The following is a 17407-nucleotide window of genomic DNA, read 5'->3' on the forward strand; positions in this document are numbered from 1 at the left end:
CACCTCCTAGAATCATGGAAATAAAATCAAGAATAAACAAATGGGACCTAATGAAACTTAAAAGCTTTTGCACAGTGAAAGAAACCATAAACAAGACTAAAAGGCAACCCTCAGAATGGGAAAAAATAATTGCCTATGAAACAGAGGACAAAGGATTAACCTCCAAAATATACAAGCAGCTCACGAAGCTTAATACCAAAAAAGCAAATAACCCAATCCACAAATGGGCAGAAGACCTAAATAGACATTTCTCCAAAGAAGACATACAGATGGCCAACAAACACATGAAAGGATGCTCAAGATCACTAATCATCAGAGAAATGCAAGTCAAAGCCGCAATGAGGTATCACCTCACACCAATCAGAATGGCCATCATCACAAAATCTGGAAACCACAAATGTTGGAGAGGGTGTGGAGAAAAGGGAACCCTCCTGCACTGTTGGTGGGACTGTAAGTTGGTACAGCCACTATGGAAAACAATTTGGAGGTTCCTTAAAAAACTACAAATAGAACTACCATATGATCCAGTAATCCCACTACTGGGCACATACCCAAAGAAAACCATAATCCCAAAAGAAACTTGTACCATAATGTTTATTGCAGCACTATTTACAATAGCCAGGACATGGAAGCAATCTAAATGCCCATCAACAAATGAATGGATACAGAAGATGTGGCATATATATACAATGGAATATTACTCAGCTATAGAAAGGGATGAGATGGAGCTATATGTAATGAGGTGGATAGAACTACAATCTGTCATACAGAGTGAAGTAAGTCAGAAAGAGAAGGAAAAATATTGTATGCTAAATCACATATACGGAATCTAAAAATGGTACTGATGAACTCAGTGACAAGAACAAGGATGCAGATACAGAGAATGGACTGGAGAACTGGAGGTATGGGAGGGGGCGGGGGGTGAAGGGGAAACTGAGACGAAGCGAGAGAGTAGCACAGACATATATATACTACCAACTGTAAAATAGTCAGTGGGAAGTTGTTGTATAACAAAGGGAGTCCAACTCGAGGATGGAAGATGCCTTAGAGGACTGGGGTGGGGAGGGTGGGGGGGACTTGAGGGGGGGAGAGTCAAGGAAGGGAGGGAATACGGGGATATGTGTATAAAAACAGATGATTGAACCTGGTGTACCTCCAAAAAAATTAAAAAAAAAAAAAAAAGATGAGGCACTGAGTTGAACTGAGGAAAAAAAAAAAAAAAACAGATGATCATCTCAATAGATGCAGAAAAAGCTTTTGACAAAATTCAACATCCATTTATGATAAAAAGTCTGCAGAAAGTGGGCATAGAAGGAAATTACCTCAACATAATAAAAGCCATATATGACAAACCAACAGCCAACATCGTTCTAAATGGTGAAAAACTGAAAGCATTCCCTCTAAGAACAGGAACAAGACAAGGGTGTCCACTCTCACCACTATTATTCAACATAGTTTTGGAAGTGTTAGCCACAGCAATTAGAGAAGAAAAAGAAATAAAAGGAATCCAAATTGGAAAAGAAGAAGTAAAATTGTCACTCTTTGCAGATTACATGTTATTATGTATAGAAAACCCTAAAGACTCTACCAGAAAACTGCTCGCACTAATCAATGAATTTAGTAAAGTAGCAGAGTATAAAATTAATGCACAGAAATCGCTTGCATTCCTATACACTAACAATGAAAGAGCAGAAAGAGAAATTAAGGAAACTCTTCCATTTACTATTTCAACAAAAAGAATAAAATACCTAGGAAAAAACCTGCCTAAGGAGACAAAAGACCTGTATGCAGAAAACTATAAGACACTGATGAAAGAAATGATGATACAGACAGATGGAGAGACATAACATGTTCTTGGATTGGAAGAATCAACATTGTGAAAATGACCCAACCCAAAGCAATTTACAGATTCAATGCAATCCCTATCAAATTGCCAATGGCATTTTCCACAGAACTAGAACAAGAAATCTTACAATTTGTATGGAAATGCAAAAGACCCCGAATAGCCAAAGCAATCTTGAGAAGGAAAGACAGAGTTGGTGGAATTAGGTTTCCTGACTTCAAACTATACTACATGTCTACAGTGATCAAGACAGTATGGTACTGGCACAAAAATAGAAAGGTAGATCAATGGAACAGAATAGAGAACTCAGAGGTAAAGCCACACACATTTGGGCACCTTATCTTTGACAAAGGAGGCAAGAATATACAAAGGAAAAATACAGCCTCTTCAATAAGTGGTGCTGGGAAATTTGGACAGCTACATGTCAAAGAATAAAATTAGCACACTTCCTAACACCACACACAAAAATAAACTCAAAATGGATGAAAGACCTAAATGTAAGGCCAGACACTATAAAACTCCTAGAGGAAGACATAGGCAGAACACACTATGACATCCATCAAAGCAAGATCCTTTTTGACCCACCTCCTAGAATAATGGAAATAAAATCAAGAATAAACAAATAGGACCTAATGAGACTTAAAAGCTTTTGCACAGTGAAAGAAACCATAAACAAGACTAGAAGGCAACCCTCAGAATGGGAGAAAATATTTGCCAATGAAGCAACTGACAAAGGATTAATCTCCAAAATATATAAGCAGCTCATGCAGCTTAACACCAAAAAAGCAAATAACCCAATCCACAAATGCGCAGAAGACCTAAAAAGAAGACATAGAAATGGCTAACAAACACATGAAAATATGCTCAATATCACTAATCATTAGAGAAATGCAAGTCAAAGCCACAATGAGGTATCACCTCACACTGGTCAGAATACCCATCATGAAAAAAATCTAGAAACAATAAATGTTGGAGAGGATGTGGAGAAAAGGGAACTCTCCTGCACTGTTGGTGGGAATGTAAGCTGGTACAGCCACTATGGAAAACAATTTGGAGGTTCCTTAAAAAACTAAAAATGGAACTCCCATATGACCCAGCAATCCTACTCCTGGGCATATATCCAGAGAAAACCATAATCCAAAAAGAACCATGTACCATAATGTTCATTGCAGCACTATTTACAATAGCCAAGACATGGAAGCAACCTAAATACCCATCAACAGATGAACAGATAAAGAAGATGTGGCACATATATACAGTGCAATATTACTCAGCCATAGAAAGGAATGAAATTGAGCTATATGTAATGAGGTGGATAGACCTAGAGACTGTCATACAGAGTGAAGTAAGCCAGAAAGAGAAAAATATCGTATGCTAAGTCATATATATGGAATCTAAAAAAAATGGTATTGATGAATCCAGTGACAGGGCAAGATTAAGGATGCAGATGTAGAGAAAGGACTTGAGGACATGTGGCTAAGGGGTGGGGGGTGAAGGGGAGCTGGGACAAAGTGAGATAGTAGCATAGACACATATACACTACCAACTGTGAAATAGATAGCTAGTGGGAAGTTGCTGTAAAGCAAAGGGAGATCAACTCTATGATGGGTGATGCTTTAGAGGTCCAGAACAGGGAGATAACAGGGAGGGTGGAAGGGAGTCGCAGGAGGGAGGGGATATGGGAATATATGTATAAATACAGATGATTCACTTTGGTGTACCTCAAAAACTGGTACAAGAGTGTAAAGCAATTATATTCTAATAAAGAGCTTAAAAAAATCATGTATATACATATACTGCTATATAAAAGCCTCATGGTAACTGCAAATCAAAAATCTATAATAGATATACACAGGAAGAAGGAAAAGCTATCCAAACATAAATCTAAAGATAGTCATCACATCTCAAGAGAGGAGAACAAAAGAAATGGAAAAAAAAAGACGTACAAAAAAATAAAAAATAATTAACAAAATGGCACTGAGAATATACAATTGATAATTAGCTAAATGTAAACAGATTAAATGCTCCAATCAAAAGTCACAGACTTGCTGAATTGATACAAAAACAAGACCTGTATATATGCTGCCTACAAGAGAGCCACTTATGATCTAGAGACACAAGGTATTCCATGAAAATGGAAATCAAAAGGAAGCGGAAGTTGCAATACTTATATCCGACAAAATAGATTTTAAAATAAAGACAGTTATAAGAGACATAAAAGGACATTCTGTAATGATCAAGGGATCAATCCAACAAGAAGATATAACATTTATAAAAAAAAAAAAAAGACTGGAGAAAGGATGACTATTATCACCTTCAATGAACTAGGGCTGTGCTCTCTTTCCATATATTATTCCAGAGTTATCTCAAGAACCTCATAACCAGGAAATACAGCTTGGTGTTTGTAGCATGGGCTTGGAGACATAGCCTGAGTATGGTCTAAGCTGTTCCACCTACTAGCCTTGCTTTACTCAACTGCAAAGTAGGGCTAATAAGAGTTTCTACCTAAGGAAATGATTATGAGGATTTAATAAGATAACCCATTCATCTAACGTTCTCACTGTGGTGCCAGGTATATAATAAGTACTTAGTAAGTATTAGATAGCATTTTCACTAATAAGGTAAGTATAATAATAGTCTCTTTTTTTTCCAGATTAAAGAACTGGGGATTCAGAACTACAACAATGCACATTTTGGGAGGGACTACCATCTATGGGGTACCTATTCTAAACTGGCCACTGTGCTTGGAGGTTAATACTCATGACAATCCTGTGAAATAAGTATCTCATTACCTCCACTCTATCAGTGAAGACTTGGAGGGGGTGTGGAGGCATGCTTCAGCAATTTGCTTATGTTATCATATATATTTGAGATCTCCTATTCTTCTTGCTAACTTGTCTAAAAATCAAGCTGTTATATTTCTTAACAATGTTGATTGAAATGCATTAAAAGCTGCATTCTTTTTCAGTTGCATTCATAGGGTTGAGATATTTAGAGAAACGTTGCTGCCAGTAGCACACTTATTTGTTCCTAAGCAGAATCAATTCTGCAAGAGCTAACGTGTTTACATATAAGAAATGTCAAAATCTCATAATATTTGCATTTAACATTTGCAGTTCCCACATGGGAGTAATTCCTACAGAGAAGTAATCCCCACTGTCCTTACACCCTGCCACCTGACCTGGAGAAAGGCATCACTCATTCTCTTCAATTTATGGTGTTTATCTGCATTTACATAACTAACTACAAGACAGCCTCAATGAATTACATCTCTCTAATCCTGTAAATGCATCCTCAAGTGTGCACTGAATTTTCTTTGCCTCTCATAGAAAAATTCATTTCCATTCCTTAGGGGCCAGGAAGCCTCCCCAATCTACCACTGTGGAAACTATCCAACTCCAGCACTCGGTGGCAAGTAACAGGCTCAGATAGTAGGAAAAGCAAGCATTTTTCACCAAGGAGAATTGCTCCTAATGGCAGGTGTGAAAGCTGCAGCTGCTACTGGGCAGTGTGTACCAAGACTATAGCAAGAAAGACAGCTGACTAAATCTGAATTGAGGTCTCTCCAAGAACACATGGCAGATTTAATCCTGAAGCACTGAAGAGAGCTAGGTAAGAAAACAGTGATAGATGATGCTTATTGTGTGCTTACTGAATACCAGGCCCTGGGCCCAGTGCTTTACAGGGGTCATCCCACTAAATATTCAAAACGGTAATGTGAGGTACAGACCATTGGTAAACTCATTTTGGAGAAATGAAGAGAGAAGGGTGAGTAGGGTCCCCCATTTCTGTCTCCAGGTACAGCTCTGTTTTTCACCTGATCCCTGGATGAGGGTCACAGGAGGTAGCTATTAATAAACTGAAACTTTGATTTTCAATGGGCCTTGGGGATCCTTGAGAGGAGACCTTGTAGGAAGGATTTGGACATTCTGGATCTTTTGACATAACACCATACCAACGCCTGGGTGAACTGGGGGCTGAACTGGGGCAATGTCAGGTGGAGGATGGCTCCTGCTTGGTCTTCCAACCTGCCTTTAATATCAAAATCACCGCCTAAGGGCAGAAAGAGAGTTCTAGCAGGCTCTCCAGTGGGAGTACGTTCTCACTCCACAAGCTCACCACTTCCTGACACTATTTTGGCGGGCTATTTTACCCTTCATGCAAACTATGCAAATGAATATATTTTTGTAAGAAAGGGAGAATCCCTGTGAATACCAACATTTGAATTTTAGCCTGGAACTTTTAATGTGTTTTCAAGACACAAAAGCATCTTAGAGATATACATAGCTACCTTATCCTGCCATTTTGTTTAGGAAACATACCTTTCCATAGCTACTTTTGGATTTTCTGAATATACTCTAGTGAGAAGAAAACTCCAGAATATTGGTTCATGTACCCACTCAAGCTGTCTTTCAGGACCTGTTGTATGCCTGCATTTTGCTAAGCCCTGGTGATGCCCGATGAATAAGACAAAGTTCATGCCTTCCAGAAGATTTAAGACAATAAAATAGGCACATGTTATGCTATGTAGATTTGATTTCCTGACCTATATCATTTTTTCTCTCTTTTAATATTTCTTCCAGAGCAGATCTGCCACTGGTGAATTTCCTCAGTTTTTATTTGTCTGAAAAAGTTTTTATTTTTTCTTCACTTTTGAAGGACAGCTTCATTGGATATAGAATTCTAGGTTGGTGGCTTATCTCTTTCAAAACATTATATATTTCACTCCACTCTCTTTTTTCAGGGTGGTTTCTGGTGGGGTGTCTGCTATAGTTCTCATTTGTAGTTCTCTATAGGTAAAGCGGTCCTCCATCCCTACCCACACCCCTCCCGCAGCTTCTTTCAAGATTTTCTCTTTCTCTTTGGTTTCCTGAGTTTGAGTATGATATATTTAAGAGGTTTTTTTGGTATTTAACCTGTATAGTGTGTTCAAGATTGGCAGATTTTCTTTGAAGGGTGTTCTGAGCTTAAATGGTAAATGCTCATGTGATTCAAAATAAAATACAATATATTTGAAGCTTATGATACAATGATTTCTCTCTTACAGGTGGAATTGCAGTACTATTCTGTAATAATTCAGAACTTTCTTGGGTTGTATGTTTTGGAAGTGGTGGTGGCAATGGTGTAAAGCAAGATTCCCCAAATATTTTTTCTACAAAAAGCCAGATAGGAAATATTTTGGACTTTAAGGGCTAAGAGGCAAAATGGAGGCTATTATGTAGTTACTTATACAACCGCTTAAAATGTAAAAACCATTTTTAGCTTGTGGACTGTTCAAAAATAGCCAACAGACTGTACTGGTCTAGAGTATAGTTTTGATGCTTAACTGCTCTGTGATTTTAGGATTTATGAACCTAAGACCTTTGCTGAGTTTCAGCTTCTCAATCTATAAACTAGAGATAACTTTTGAAGGACAGATAACTCTTGTTTTGCCAAATTTGTACAGGGATCCAATGAGAGGATACATTTTGAAGGGCCTTATAAATTAGATGGTGTTTGGCGGTGAGCTATAGCAAGGGTGATTTATGTTCCAATATACCCACCACAGGCTTGGTTTACACTTGTTCTGGTGAAACATTTTACAACACCCCTTTCACTCAAAAGTGTTCTGGTTGGCATGATAAATTATATCATCACCCTGGCTATAGCTATGTGCACACTGATGGCTTATTATTTATCTAATGATATGTTCGGAGAAGTCAGTGACAATTTGGAAGCTGTATCATAGACCTTGAACTCTCCTTTCACATTACTGGCTTTGAGTCCAAGTTCTGTTGCAACTAATGATTTCAAGTCAGGTTCATTAGTTGTGTGACCTTGGGTGAGTTTCATAACATCTTTAAAAAAAAAAAAAAAACAGCTTTATTAAGGTATTGTTTAAGTGCCATAAAATTCACTCATTTTAAGTGTACAATTCAATGATTATTAGTAAATTTATGAAGTTATGTAAACTTCCACAAGTTATACATTTGTGTAACCCCCAAAGAAACCACTTGTTCAGTTGCGTTCACTCCCTGTTCCTATTCCCAATACCAGACAAGCTACTTCCAGTGTCCAAAAGATTTACTTTTCCCAGGCATTTCTCAGAACTTCTTTAAATCTCAGTTTCCTTGTCTGAAGAAAACAAACAACATGAAGATCAAGAACAAGAACAAGAAGATAAGGAGGAGGAGGAGGAAGAGGGCAGAGAAGGAGAGGAAAGGAGAATGAGAAAAGAAAAATGCTAACTCTCAACCTAGACCCACTGAATCAAAGCTGGGAATGGGGTCTTACTGCACATTTTAATAGGCCCTGAAGGTGATTCAGGTCACCAGCATTTCAAAATACACAAAAGTAGAGAGAACAGAATAATCAACCTCTATGTGAAAGGGAAGCTTTTCAAAAGGATGCCCAAGCCCACCCCAGCTCAATTATATCTGGGATTCTAGGATAGGGCTTGGAGATGTCCTTAGAGCTCCCCAGGGAATTCTAATGTGTTTGGGCTTTGAGAAACACTCTCTGGTCCATTTCTCCTCCAGATATTTGCAGGACACAATCTCTCATTTCACTTCTATCTCCACTCAAATATTACCTATGGGCAGTGGGGCTTTCCAGATTTCCTTTATCTAAAACATATCATGTCACCCCTGGATACCATCTCTCTATCCCTTTATAACACATTACTTTTTTTTTTTTGGTAACATTTTCCACCCCAATTTCATTATATACCATGGGTTTATTCTCATCAGTGAATATTGTTCACTGTTTGAGAAGATCTTTGAACCAGTAGCTCCAACTTCCTGTTCCCTGCTTATGCTCAGCACCTACCAGGGCAGTACCATGTGGAAAGCATTCAATTAATATATCTAAAATTAATAAATGAATGATAGTAGGGCAGAGCAGAAATTTTAACCCAGGACTATCTGCCCCCAAAATGCGTGCTCTTCCCAGGATACCACATGGATAGCACGTGGCAGCTCTGCACTGGTTTTGCTTAGTTTTCAGAAAGAGAATGTTGAAGCAAGCGGTATATTTGGTACTGAGTTTATCAAAATAGACAGGTTCATGTTTAGTTCCTAGTTATGAGGCCTTGTGTGACTCAACAATGCTGGTTCTTACTGCCATCTGTAAAACAGGAAAATAAGCCTGTGTCTTACTATCTTCCAGATTTGTTGAGAGGGATACATGAAAACTATTTATATTTAACAGAATTTTATATTTTAAAGCACTTTGTAAAGATAAGTTATTACCATTACAACATGGGGAGAAAAAAGAGAAGATGAGAACAAAGAAACAGAGTAGGCAAAGAAAGCAGAAAAGTGAAAAATAATGGGCAGTGCTATTGGACAGAAGAGTTTCTAACTCTAAAATTGTGTGCTTTAATAGAAAAAGAGAAAAATGAAAAAAATCAGAATATTGTATATAAAAAGTAGCCATTTGTCCAAGGACAAGATTCACAATTATTTGTATCTACTAAAAAGAAGCCACAACTTCTGTTAGTTTGAAATACAAAACAAATGTAAACATTTGTTACATTGAAAACCCTTTTAAGTGCTTCTACACTATTTCATTCTTTTCACAACATTTAACAGTAACTTTGTTACAGCATCATTTAGATCATGACCACAGCTCACTCTGCTTCGGGGCCAATCATAGATGGCTATACATGATCCAAACTCACAGCAGGTTATTCCCTAGGGAACAGCCAGCCTGGTTCAACTGGATACAAGCCACTGTAAGTTCTGAGAAGGGGGACTATCTGATTCTTCCTATCCTATAAATTCCAAAAGGTACACCCCTGATGAAGCAGCTAATATGATTTGTACACAAGCCATGTTGGACTGGCTTCATGATCAGAGTATTCATCCATTGAATATGCCTCTTATCCAGCAAAAATTTAGCAAGAACTTTGAGGAAGAGGGTCCCTTTTACATGGATACCTCATGTAACCTTACTCAGCAAAATTGAGTAATCCAAAAATTGGATTACCTGTCTCAGCTTCCCCTATGGGTTTTATGTTAATAAGAAATTGGGAGAGACAGGGAGAATCAAGGGAATCATCCCACCAGAGTGGAAACCTTTAGATGGTTTTTAAGAAATAAGATGAATGAAGTGAGTATTTATGGGATTGAAGGAAAGGTCTCAATGCAGCACTATCAGAAGTTGGGTGGATCAATAGGACCTCCTGCCAATCTCCCAATATTAAAGGGCCACAAACAAGTCCACTTTATATACCCCAGGTGGAGGAATTTAAAAAGACAGAAGGCAAAGACTGCAATGAAAAACCTCACCTGGAATCACCAGGCAATAGTCAGGTGTGTGACTCAAGGTGAAAATTGACCAAGGGGCCAGGGTCTTCTGGTCTGACCTCATGTCAGGGACCTGGAGACCCAAGGACATATGGACATGTGTAGGTAAAATGGCTCTGGGCAGGGAAGTGGGTGGAGGAGGAAGAAGAGGTGCATAATGGCAACGACATGCCTAGTGGATAAAACCACACTGGACCACAAGACGGAAAAGAGCAAAGGGCTTTAGGGGAGATGAGTGCAGGTCTAGGCAGAGTGGGGTGAGCTGAATTCACTTTTGATGCGGAGTGGTATTCAGAAGACAAGATTTTCTAAGTGGAGATGAGAGGAAATTCTCTTCCAGGAGGAAAGTAAAGGATGGGAGTCAACCTGGAAAGAAAATGAGGCTCTGGCAAAATGGGTCAGGCAGCTACTAATTCTGGACATGCACTGAGGGTTCGAGGAAAGAAAGGGCTTTTACCCTGACACAGCAGTGCCTCTTGACATGTAATATAGACTGAGATCAAAATGGCCATGGGGCAGTGGCCCTCCATCCTAGCTACTGAGGCTCAGGGACACACCTATGGGAATCATATGGCCTCCAAACTTATGAAAGTTTTCTGGAAAGATCTGTAACTTACATGAATGTACCATGACTGCCCTCAGGTCCAAACAAGTGGAAATAAGACATATCATATAATATGGTTGGTAGAGATAGGGACTATACTCTGAATACCACTCACATCCTCAGCACAGGAGGGTGGAGGGCCCTGGTATATGACAACACACAGTAGAAATAATACACAAAACAAAGTCACTCACTCTGTCTCAGCTCAGGCAGTTGTGGGACAAAAGTTACATAAGCAAAATAGCACAGTCCGTGGAGGGTATAGGCAGAATGGCTGTGGTTGCCTGCAGGACAGGAAGGGTATGCATGAGTCATGGGAGGTAGAGCTGGTGTGTGAGTTGGGGCCAGACTAGTGCCACACGCATAGCACACCTGCCAGCACTTGCCCTCTTTCAGAGCCAATGCAGGAACGTATTTATGGCACAGGTCTGGAGCTAGACAGCTGAGTGAGTCCTGAGCAATCAATTTAGCCTTTCTGCATATTCTTTCTATACAGGTAGAAAGGTGACAATCAGTACCTTGCATTAGGATTGATGTGAAGATTGAGTATGTTAATACCTGCTAAGCACTTAACCAGTGCCTGGAGCCTAGAAAAGCATTCAATGAGATAGCTATTACAGCAGTTATTATTATTATTAATTCTGCAGTCAACAGGGCCATTGGAAGGGGACTGAGGTGATCACAGCCTCTCTTTCTGGTACTTGATTGGACTGTAGTGTGTAGGATGGAAGGGATCAGAGAGGTGGAAGGCCAAGAAGCTAGTTAGGAGGTCACTGCAATTCTAGGTGAGAGTCACTACCCAAAATGGCAAAGGTAAAGAGGAAAAAAGCAAAGGAAAGGGGCCAGAGATTAGATATATCTGTGCAGTGAATTGACAACACTTGGCAAATGCCTGCATGTGGCTGGTGTGGAAAATAAAATGGTCAGAAGATAAAAGGGTGTTGCCTGAAAACCTGTCCATGTTTGCACTGAAGTAGCGGCTGAAATGACACTTGGAAATTAATTCTGCCTGCTCTAGACTGAGCTTCCGGCTCATCCTATTGTACCCAGTGACCCTGGTACACACAGACATTAGAGCTCCTCCCTTCTCTAACACTCCAATACTCTAATCCTCTGCTAGGAAACCTCAACTTCACTTACGTTGCCTCAAAGTGACTTTTAAGCCACTTGCCTTGCAGCTACCAGCACACAGAGTAACTGATGGCTGTCTGGCTCCAAAGGCCTCCAGCCACACCTCCAACCCCATTCCTCCTACCCTTTTACTTAATCTTTCTCCCAGGAGTTTCAGACTAAAGTTATTAAGTCCAATGTACAAGGAAGGGGGCAGCCACCAAAGGAAGTAAGTCACCGAAATGACTAGACACAATGCTAAGATACTCCCCTGCACACAAACAGCAGCCGGCATCCACCCAGGAGCCAGGCTCCACGTCCCTTGCAGGCAAGTGCAGGAGGCTAAGAATCAGCCTACCCATGTTTTAACTCTGTCATTAACCTCTCACAAACCACTGGCCCCATCAGGCCTCAGACCTGAGACTAAATTCTGCTTACCTCCCCACTCCCCAAGACTCAGGGGACAAAGTCAGCTGGAGGCACAGGCAGAGCTAGCTCCTCCTGGCTCCAGAAGACTCACGGTGTCCTGACCTGGCTACAGCCTGGAACTTCCTGCGGGCAGCCCCCTTCCCTCCCTCCTTGGTCCCAGTGTCTCTAGGGGGCCAACCCAGCCAACCGCTACCTGGTTCAGCCTCTGGTAGATGCTGATGCCCATGCACGTCACCAGCAGCTCCCAGTTGTCCCCAGGCACTCCAGGCTGCTGCAGCTCCAGGCAGACGTCCCTGAACTGCTCCTCGGAGAAGTGGCTGGAAGCAGAGGCCATCCTTCCTTTGCCGTAGCTCTTCTGCCTGCAGGGAAGGCCGAGGACAGCCTTATTTTTGTTAGGGGTGGGGGCGAGAGGGTGGACCAGCATGATCTGCAGGGACCCAAAAAGAGATAGGGTAGAAGGCGGGACTTAGCAGTGAGAAGGAGCTAGAGTGGGGAGGAGGCAGCAGCGAGCGGTGGGTCTAGAGAAGTGCACCAGGCTGAGCAGGAGATGAGCGGGGACGGAAAAGACGTAGAAGTAGAGAAATACTGGGCTTGATCTGCGGGAAGATGGAGGGGCTAGAAAATGGGGAGGTTTCGAGACAGAAGGGAAAAGGAAGACACTAATGTCATCTCAGGAACACCATTCCCCAACAGCATACTGTCCAATCCTGCTTGAGTGTTTCTCCTCTACCTTCTCTGCAGAAGGTTAGGGAAGGTCTCTCAGTGGTTTGGAAGAAATGGGAGGTGAGATGGACAGAACAGACATGCTTGAAAATCTCAGGGATCAGCTTCTAAAAAAAGATTCCATTCTTTGTGTTGTGCACTTTAAAACATTTTTCTGAGAAAGGATCCGTGGGATTCCCCAGAAGGCCAAAGGGGTCCACGGCACAAAAAGGATTAAGAAACCTAACCCATAGTGATAATTTGCCACCTGGATGGTAAAGGATGATCTAAGAGGTATCATGGTATCCATCCAGGATTTCTGCAGCTTGTACAATTTAGATCTTTTGCAACTCAAAGGTCTTTTTCTCCCTCAAGTCCCTTGGGTCTTACTGTTTTTCTTACTACCAGACTGTATTTACATTTGAGTAGACAGTTTAAAACTCAATCAGTGCAATACCTCATGGGTGCCAGTAAATTCTGACAACCTATGTTTTCCAATTTGTAAAATAGGGTAAGAATTGTGCAAAAATTTAGCATTGTGGAAGTGATTACATAAAATAAACATAGAACATGTTTGCACACTGCCTATCAAAGTAAATGTTTATAAAAATGTTCACTTGTTTTACATTACTATATTGAAAAGTTTCTCCTTCTGTACTTGAAAGAAAGACTTGAAGTTGATGTTCAAACTCTACGTTTATGCCAGTTTCCAAGAAGAGAAATAAGATCAGACTTGGCAGCACAGATAAGTTACTGCTTTATTCATTTCAATGCTGATTCTGTTCTGTTTTATGAGGATGGGAGGAGGGATGTGATAGGTCCCTACACTAAATGCACAAGAGATTAGAGACTAAAGTTTTTGTAATGCCTTTTAAGTTCTGTCTTCTTTATACAAATGTATTTACACTAAAATTCAATTGCTTAAAATAGCAATTGCATCAAAAACAATTGGCTGTGAAGTATTTTCAAATTCATTAAGGAATCCATTTTAAGTGTGAGCTTTGATGAAGCTGCACCTTTACCACTTTATAGCAAAAAGATGACTCTTCACCTTCCCCTGGAAGCTAGGTATTAAATCATTACTAGATGACAGTAACATCTAAAAATTACTTCTCTATAACTTGCCAAGCCATTTCTTCTTTTTTTTTCTTTTTGCTTCTCTGTGTCAAGCAAGCATTTATTCAACACAAAATAGAAGCAGCCTTAGGCTTGTCTCATCTTTATTTTGCACATGACTTGGAGAATCATAGAATTTTTTAAAGAAGGCAATGGCCATTATTCAAGCTATGGGAAAAAGGCTTCTCACTGGGCTCTCAGAGCTCAAATTAAGAGACTTTCAATCCTGTTTAGACATGGATGAAAAGATAAGTATCTAGTACCATCTGCACTTAACAAGTCACGTACTTGGCCCAATTGCTCTCTTTTTTAAATAAGAAAAAAAGACACACAAGATATTAACAAACTTGGTGGGAATATAGCCAACTTTCTTAAGGGAAGAACCATCTGATTATCTAAAGAAGCTTCTTCTTAACTTTCACTTTTTCTCCCAAATTCCTCCTTCTCACTTGCAAATTTATTTGTATATCCAAAGTCAGGATTTTTCAATGAACCCTTAGAGTGGGGATGAAAGAAAAACGTGGAAACATTGAAAAGGACTGATGATGATTGAAATCCATGCCATGCTCTAGGAACATGAAAGAATCTGGAGCTGTAGGTCCCAGGATGTTCCAAGAGAGAGTTCAATGGGGCCTTGAATTAGTCCCAGAGAACTTCCAGGACACTCAGCTTCCAAAGTTTTGACCTCCTTCAGGGCACTGGGATAAATATGAAACACAGGTCTGTCTATGATCAGGAACCAAGTAACCTACAGAATTCATAACAGTTAAAAAATGTTGGCACCAAAGCTCCCCTCCCTACCATGAGGTAGCTCCAATTATAAATTACCACTGCTTGATATTTGGGCCTTAGAAACTTTGCATTTATACCTACAGTATTGTCAGGTGGGCTGGGGATGGAGCAGGAGTTAGCTTGAGACATGCACATCAAGGTGAGACAAGGGATATCACCAGATGTGCTGGAAATTAGGTCATGCCCAGTGCTGCTGGGGCTGTACCTGTCTCCACCTTCACTTTGGAAATGTCTGTACCAACAACTTGCATCCAGTCAGTGCAGTTAGAAATAGACTGGTGGACACTGAGAGCCTAACAGGCCAGGTAGACACACTCTCCAAGGTCTTTTTCAAAGGAAGACTATCCAGGTCAGGAACTGGGTCACTATAGCTAGAATCTGGACTAGTAAAGTAGACTAGTAAACTGATTGGACAAAGGAGAGGGCATCAAAGCTGCAGTTCTAGTCTGTGGACTGGGTGAATGTAGGGGAAGAAGGTAGAAGAAGTAAGCTGCAACCCAGTCTTATCCACCCCTCCTGGTAACCAATCCTGCTAGTAGGTCTCAGATCTAATTAGTGGCAAGCAGTGTGGGAGCCCCTCAGTCATCCGGGGTCATGAATCTTGGGTCTGGGATAATATAATTCCAGCCTGGAATGGGAGTCATGCTGCATTACTCATCTCCATCAGGAGCAGGTAAGGGAGCTGAGCCTCTAGCTGGGGAGCATCAGCAGAGCCTGCTGTGAGCAGCTGGGGACTCAGAAGCAGTGGAAGCAAGGCTGGGGCTACTGCAGCATTGAACAAGTTGTAGCTTTTAACATGTGCCCGGTGGTTACCATATGGGAGCTCTGTTGATAACTGCCTGGACCAGAATCCACTAAAAATAACACTTATTGCTGCAAAGAATTCATATATGACATTGACATGCATAAATGGAAGTAAGGGGAGACTGGGAACCATCTTTTTGCCTTGAAGCAAAAATACAAAGCTGCTGGTCACTTCTCTCATAAGATTCTTTTATATATCTTTACTTTCAAATCTTGTTTCCTCAGTGAATAAAAACTATCTGATCATGAGAAGACAAGCAAAAGGAAAGAGATATCCATGGAGGAAGCTTTAGCTCCAAATTGATGTAAGCACCTCCCAACCTCCATTTTCTAGTCATTTGGGAGAACAAGCATTTTAAAGGATGAATCTGGTTCTTTCTCCTTCCTTGAAATTTTGACTTTGGGAGTAAGATGTTATGTTAATGATAAAGACAATGTATTCCTTCCAGGGTAACAGTGGAAGTCAATTTTAAAATTTATCAGCAAAATAGAATAAATATTTGTAGCACAGGGTAAAAAGTCTGACAGGGGATTAGAGCTTCTTAAAGGTAAAAATAGTTACATTTTAACCCTCATTGACGAACTCAGCAACTGACTTTTAAAAACTTTAGTAATTTAATATTGTAGCTCCCAAATGGCAATAGTTTTATATTCATTGGAATGCAAACTGCAGGAGGAGGAGGAATTTTGTCTATTTTATTTACTGATGTCTTTTTAATGCATAGATCATAGTGGACACTCAGTAAACACTGTGAATAAATGAGAGAAACCAACTTGAAAGCATTATATCTACATGTGGAGAGCCTCACACCCATTTCAGTGTTTCAACAAGGGCCCAGCTGTTCCCATGACATCAACCTTGCCCTCCCCTTCCTTCCACTCAACCTATTAGGGAGGGTTTGGGTTTCCTGACAACTAGAGGACGGCTCTCTGATCCTTAGCCTCTCATTTTGTTCTGCTCTGATTCTAAAGAACCCAACGGAAAAATCAAAAGATGAAATGAGGCCACAAAAATTCCGCTTCAGAATGCACAGAGTAAAAGACTGGGGACAGTCATGGAAAGACGATTCCCCTTCCAGCCTCTGCTCTGGATCACAAAGAGTGGAAGGGAAGCATACATTGTTCCTTCTAGGACTTAAATTCTGTTACTTCAATTGATTTTCACTCTGTTTCTCAAAAACCCTGTTATCATAAACGTGCTCATAGTTAATACCCCCATTGAAATCTCCGTTGACGGAGGGTGCCATTGCGCCACCTCCTACAAAAGGGTGATCATGCCTGTGGCTTCTTTTGGGCTTGGATCATTGTAAGCTGTTCAGTCACCTTTGTCTAAGAAGGAAGAGGCAAGGTCAAGGTACTGATTCTGCCAAGCTCAGTCAAACATCCTGAAATGTTTTCCAACACTGGGAATTTGACAAGATTCCAAGCACATTTGGCTTGGGTCCCCCTTTTCCCCTTAATTGCTGAGCTCAAACAGAAGATGTAATCTATCTTCTTCAGAGCCATTTTCCCAAAACTCATCCAGATTTTCCTTGGTGAGAGCTATTTGACATTTTTGTCTTCATGGGCCTAATACCTTCCTCCCACGTTTTATTTTTTGGAACTAGGAAGCAGACAGAGCCAAAAGTGACAGGACTCAGTATCAAACACAAGACATGATCTGTAAAATCAGGTGCCGGGAGTGGAGGGTTAAGGGTCTCCCTTCAAGAATTACAGCTG

General features: G+C 40.5%; 1 protein-coding gene across 1 annotated transcript in view; it reads right to left on the reverse strand.

Annotated features, from left to right (window-relative positions):
- The window catches only part of LOC130839560 (phosphatidylcholine transfer protein-like), a 35447-nt gene extending 18512 nt beyond the window's left edge, over positions 1 to 16935 (reverse strand). Inside the window, exons 1-2 of the mRNA XM_057713811.1 lie at positions 16870 to 16935; positions 12468 to 12701 (exon numbers count right to left, since the gene is read on the reverse strand). Of these exons, the coding sequence (XP_057569794.1) occupies positions 12468 to 12701; positions 16870 to 16935 (300 nt within the window). The remainder of the gene's footprint in view (positions 1 to 12467; positions 12702 to 16869) is intronic.
- Between the last annotated feature and the right edge of the window lie 472 nt (positions 16936 to 17407).

Source organism: Hippopotamus amphibius, chromosome 17 (assembly GCF_030028045.1).
Source record: "Hippopotamus amphibius kiboko isolate mHipAmp2 chromosome 17, mHipAmp2.hap2, whole genome shotgun sequence".
NCBI lineage: Eukaryota > Metazoa > Chordata > Mammalia > Artiodactyla > Hippopotamidae > Hippopotamus > Hippopotamus amphibius.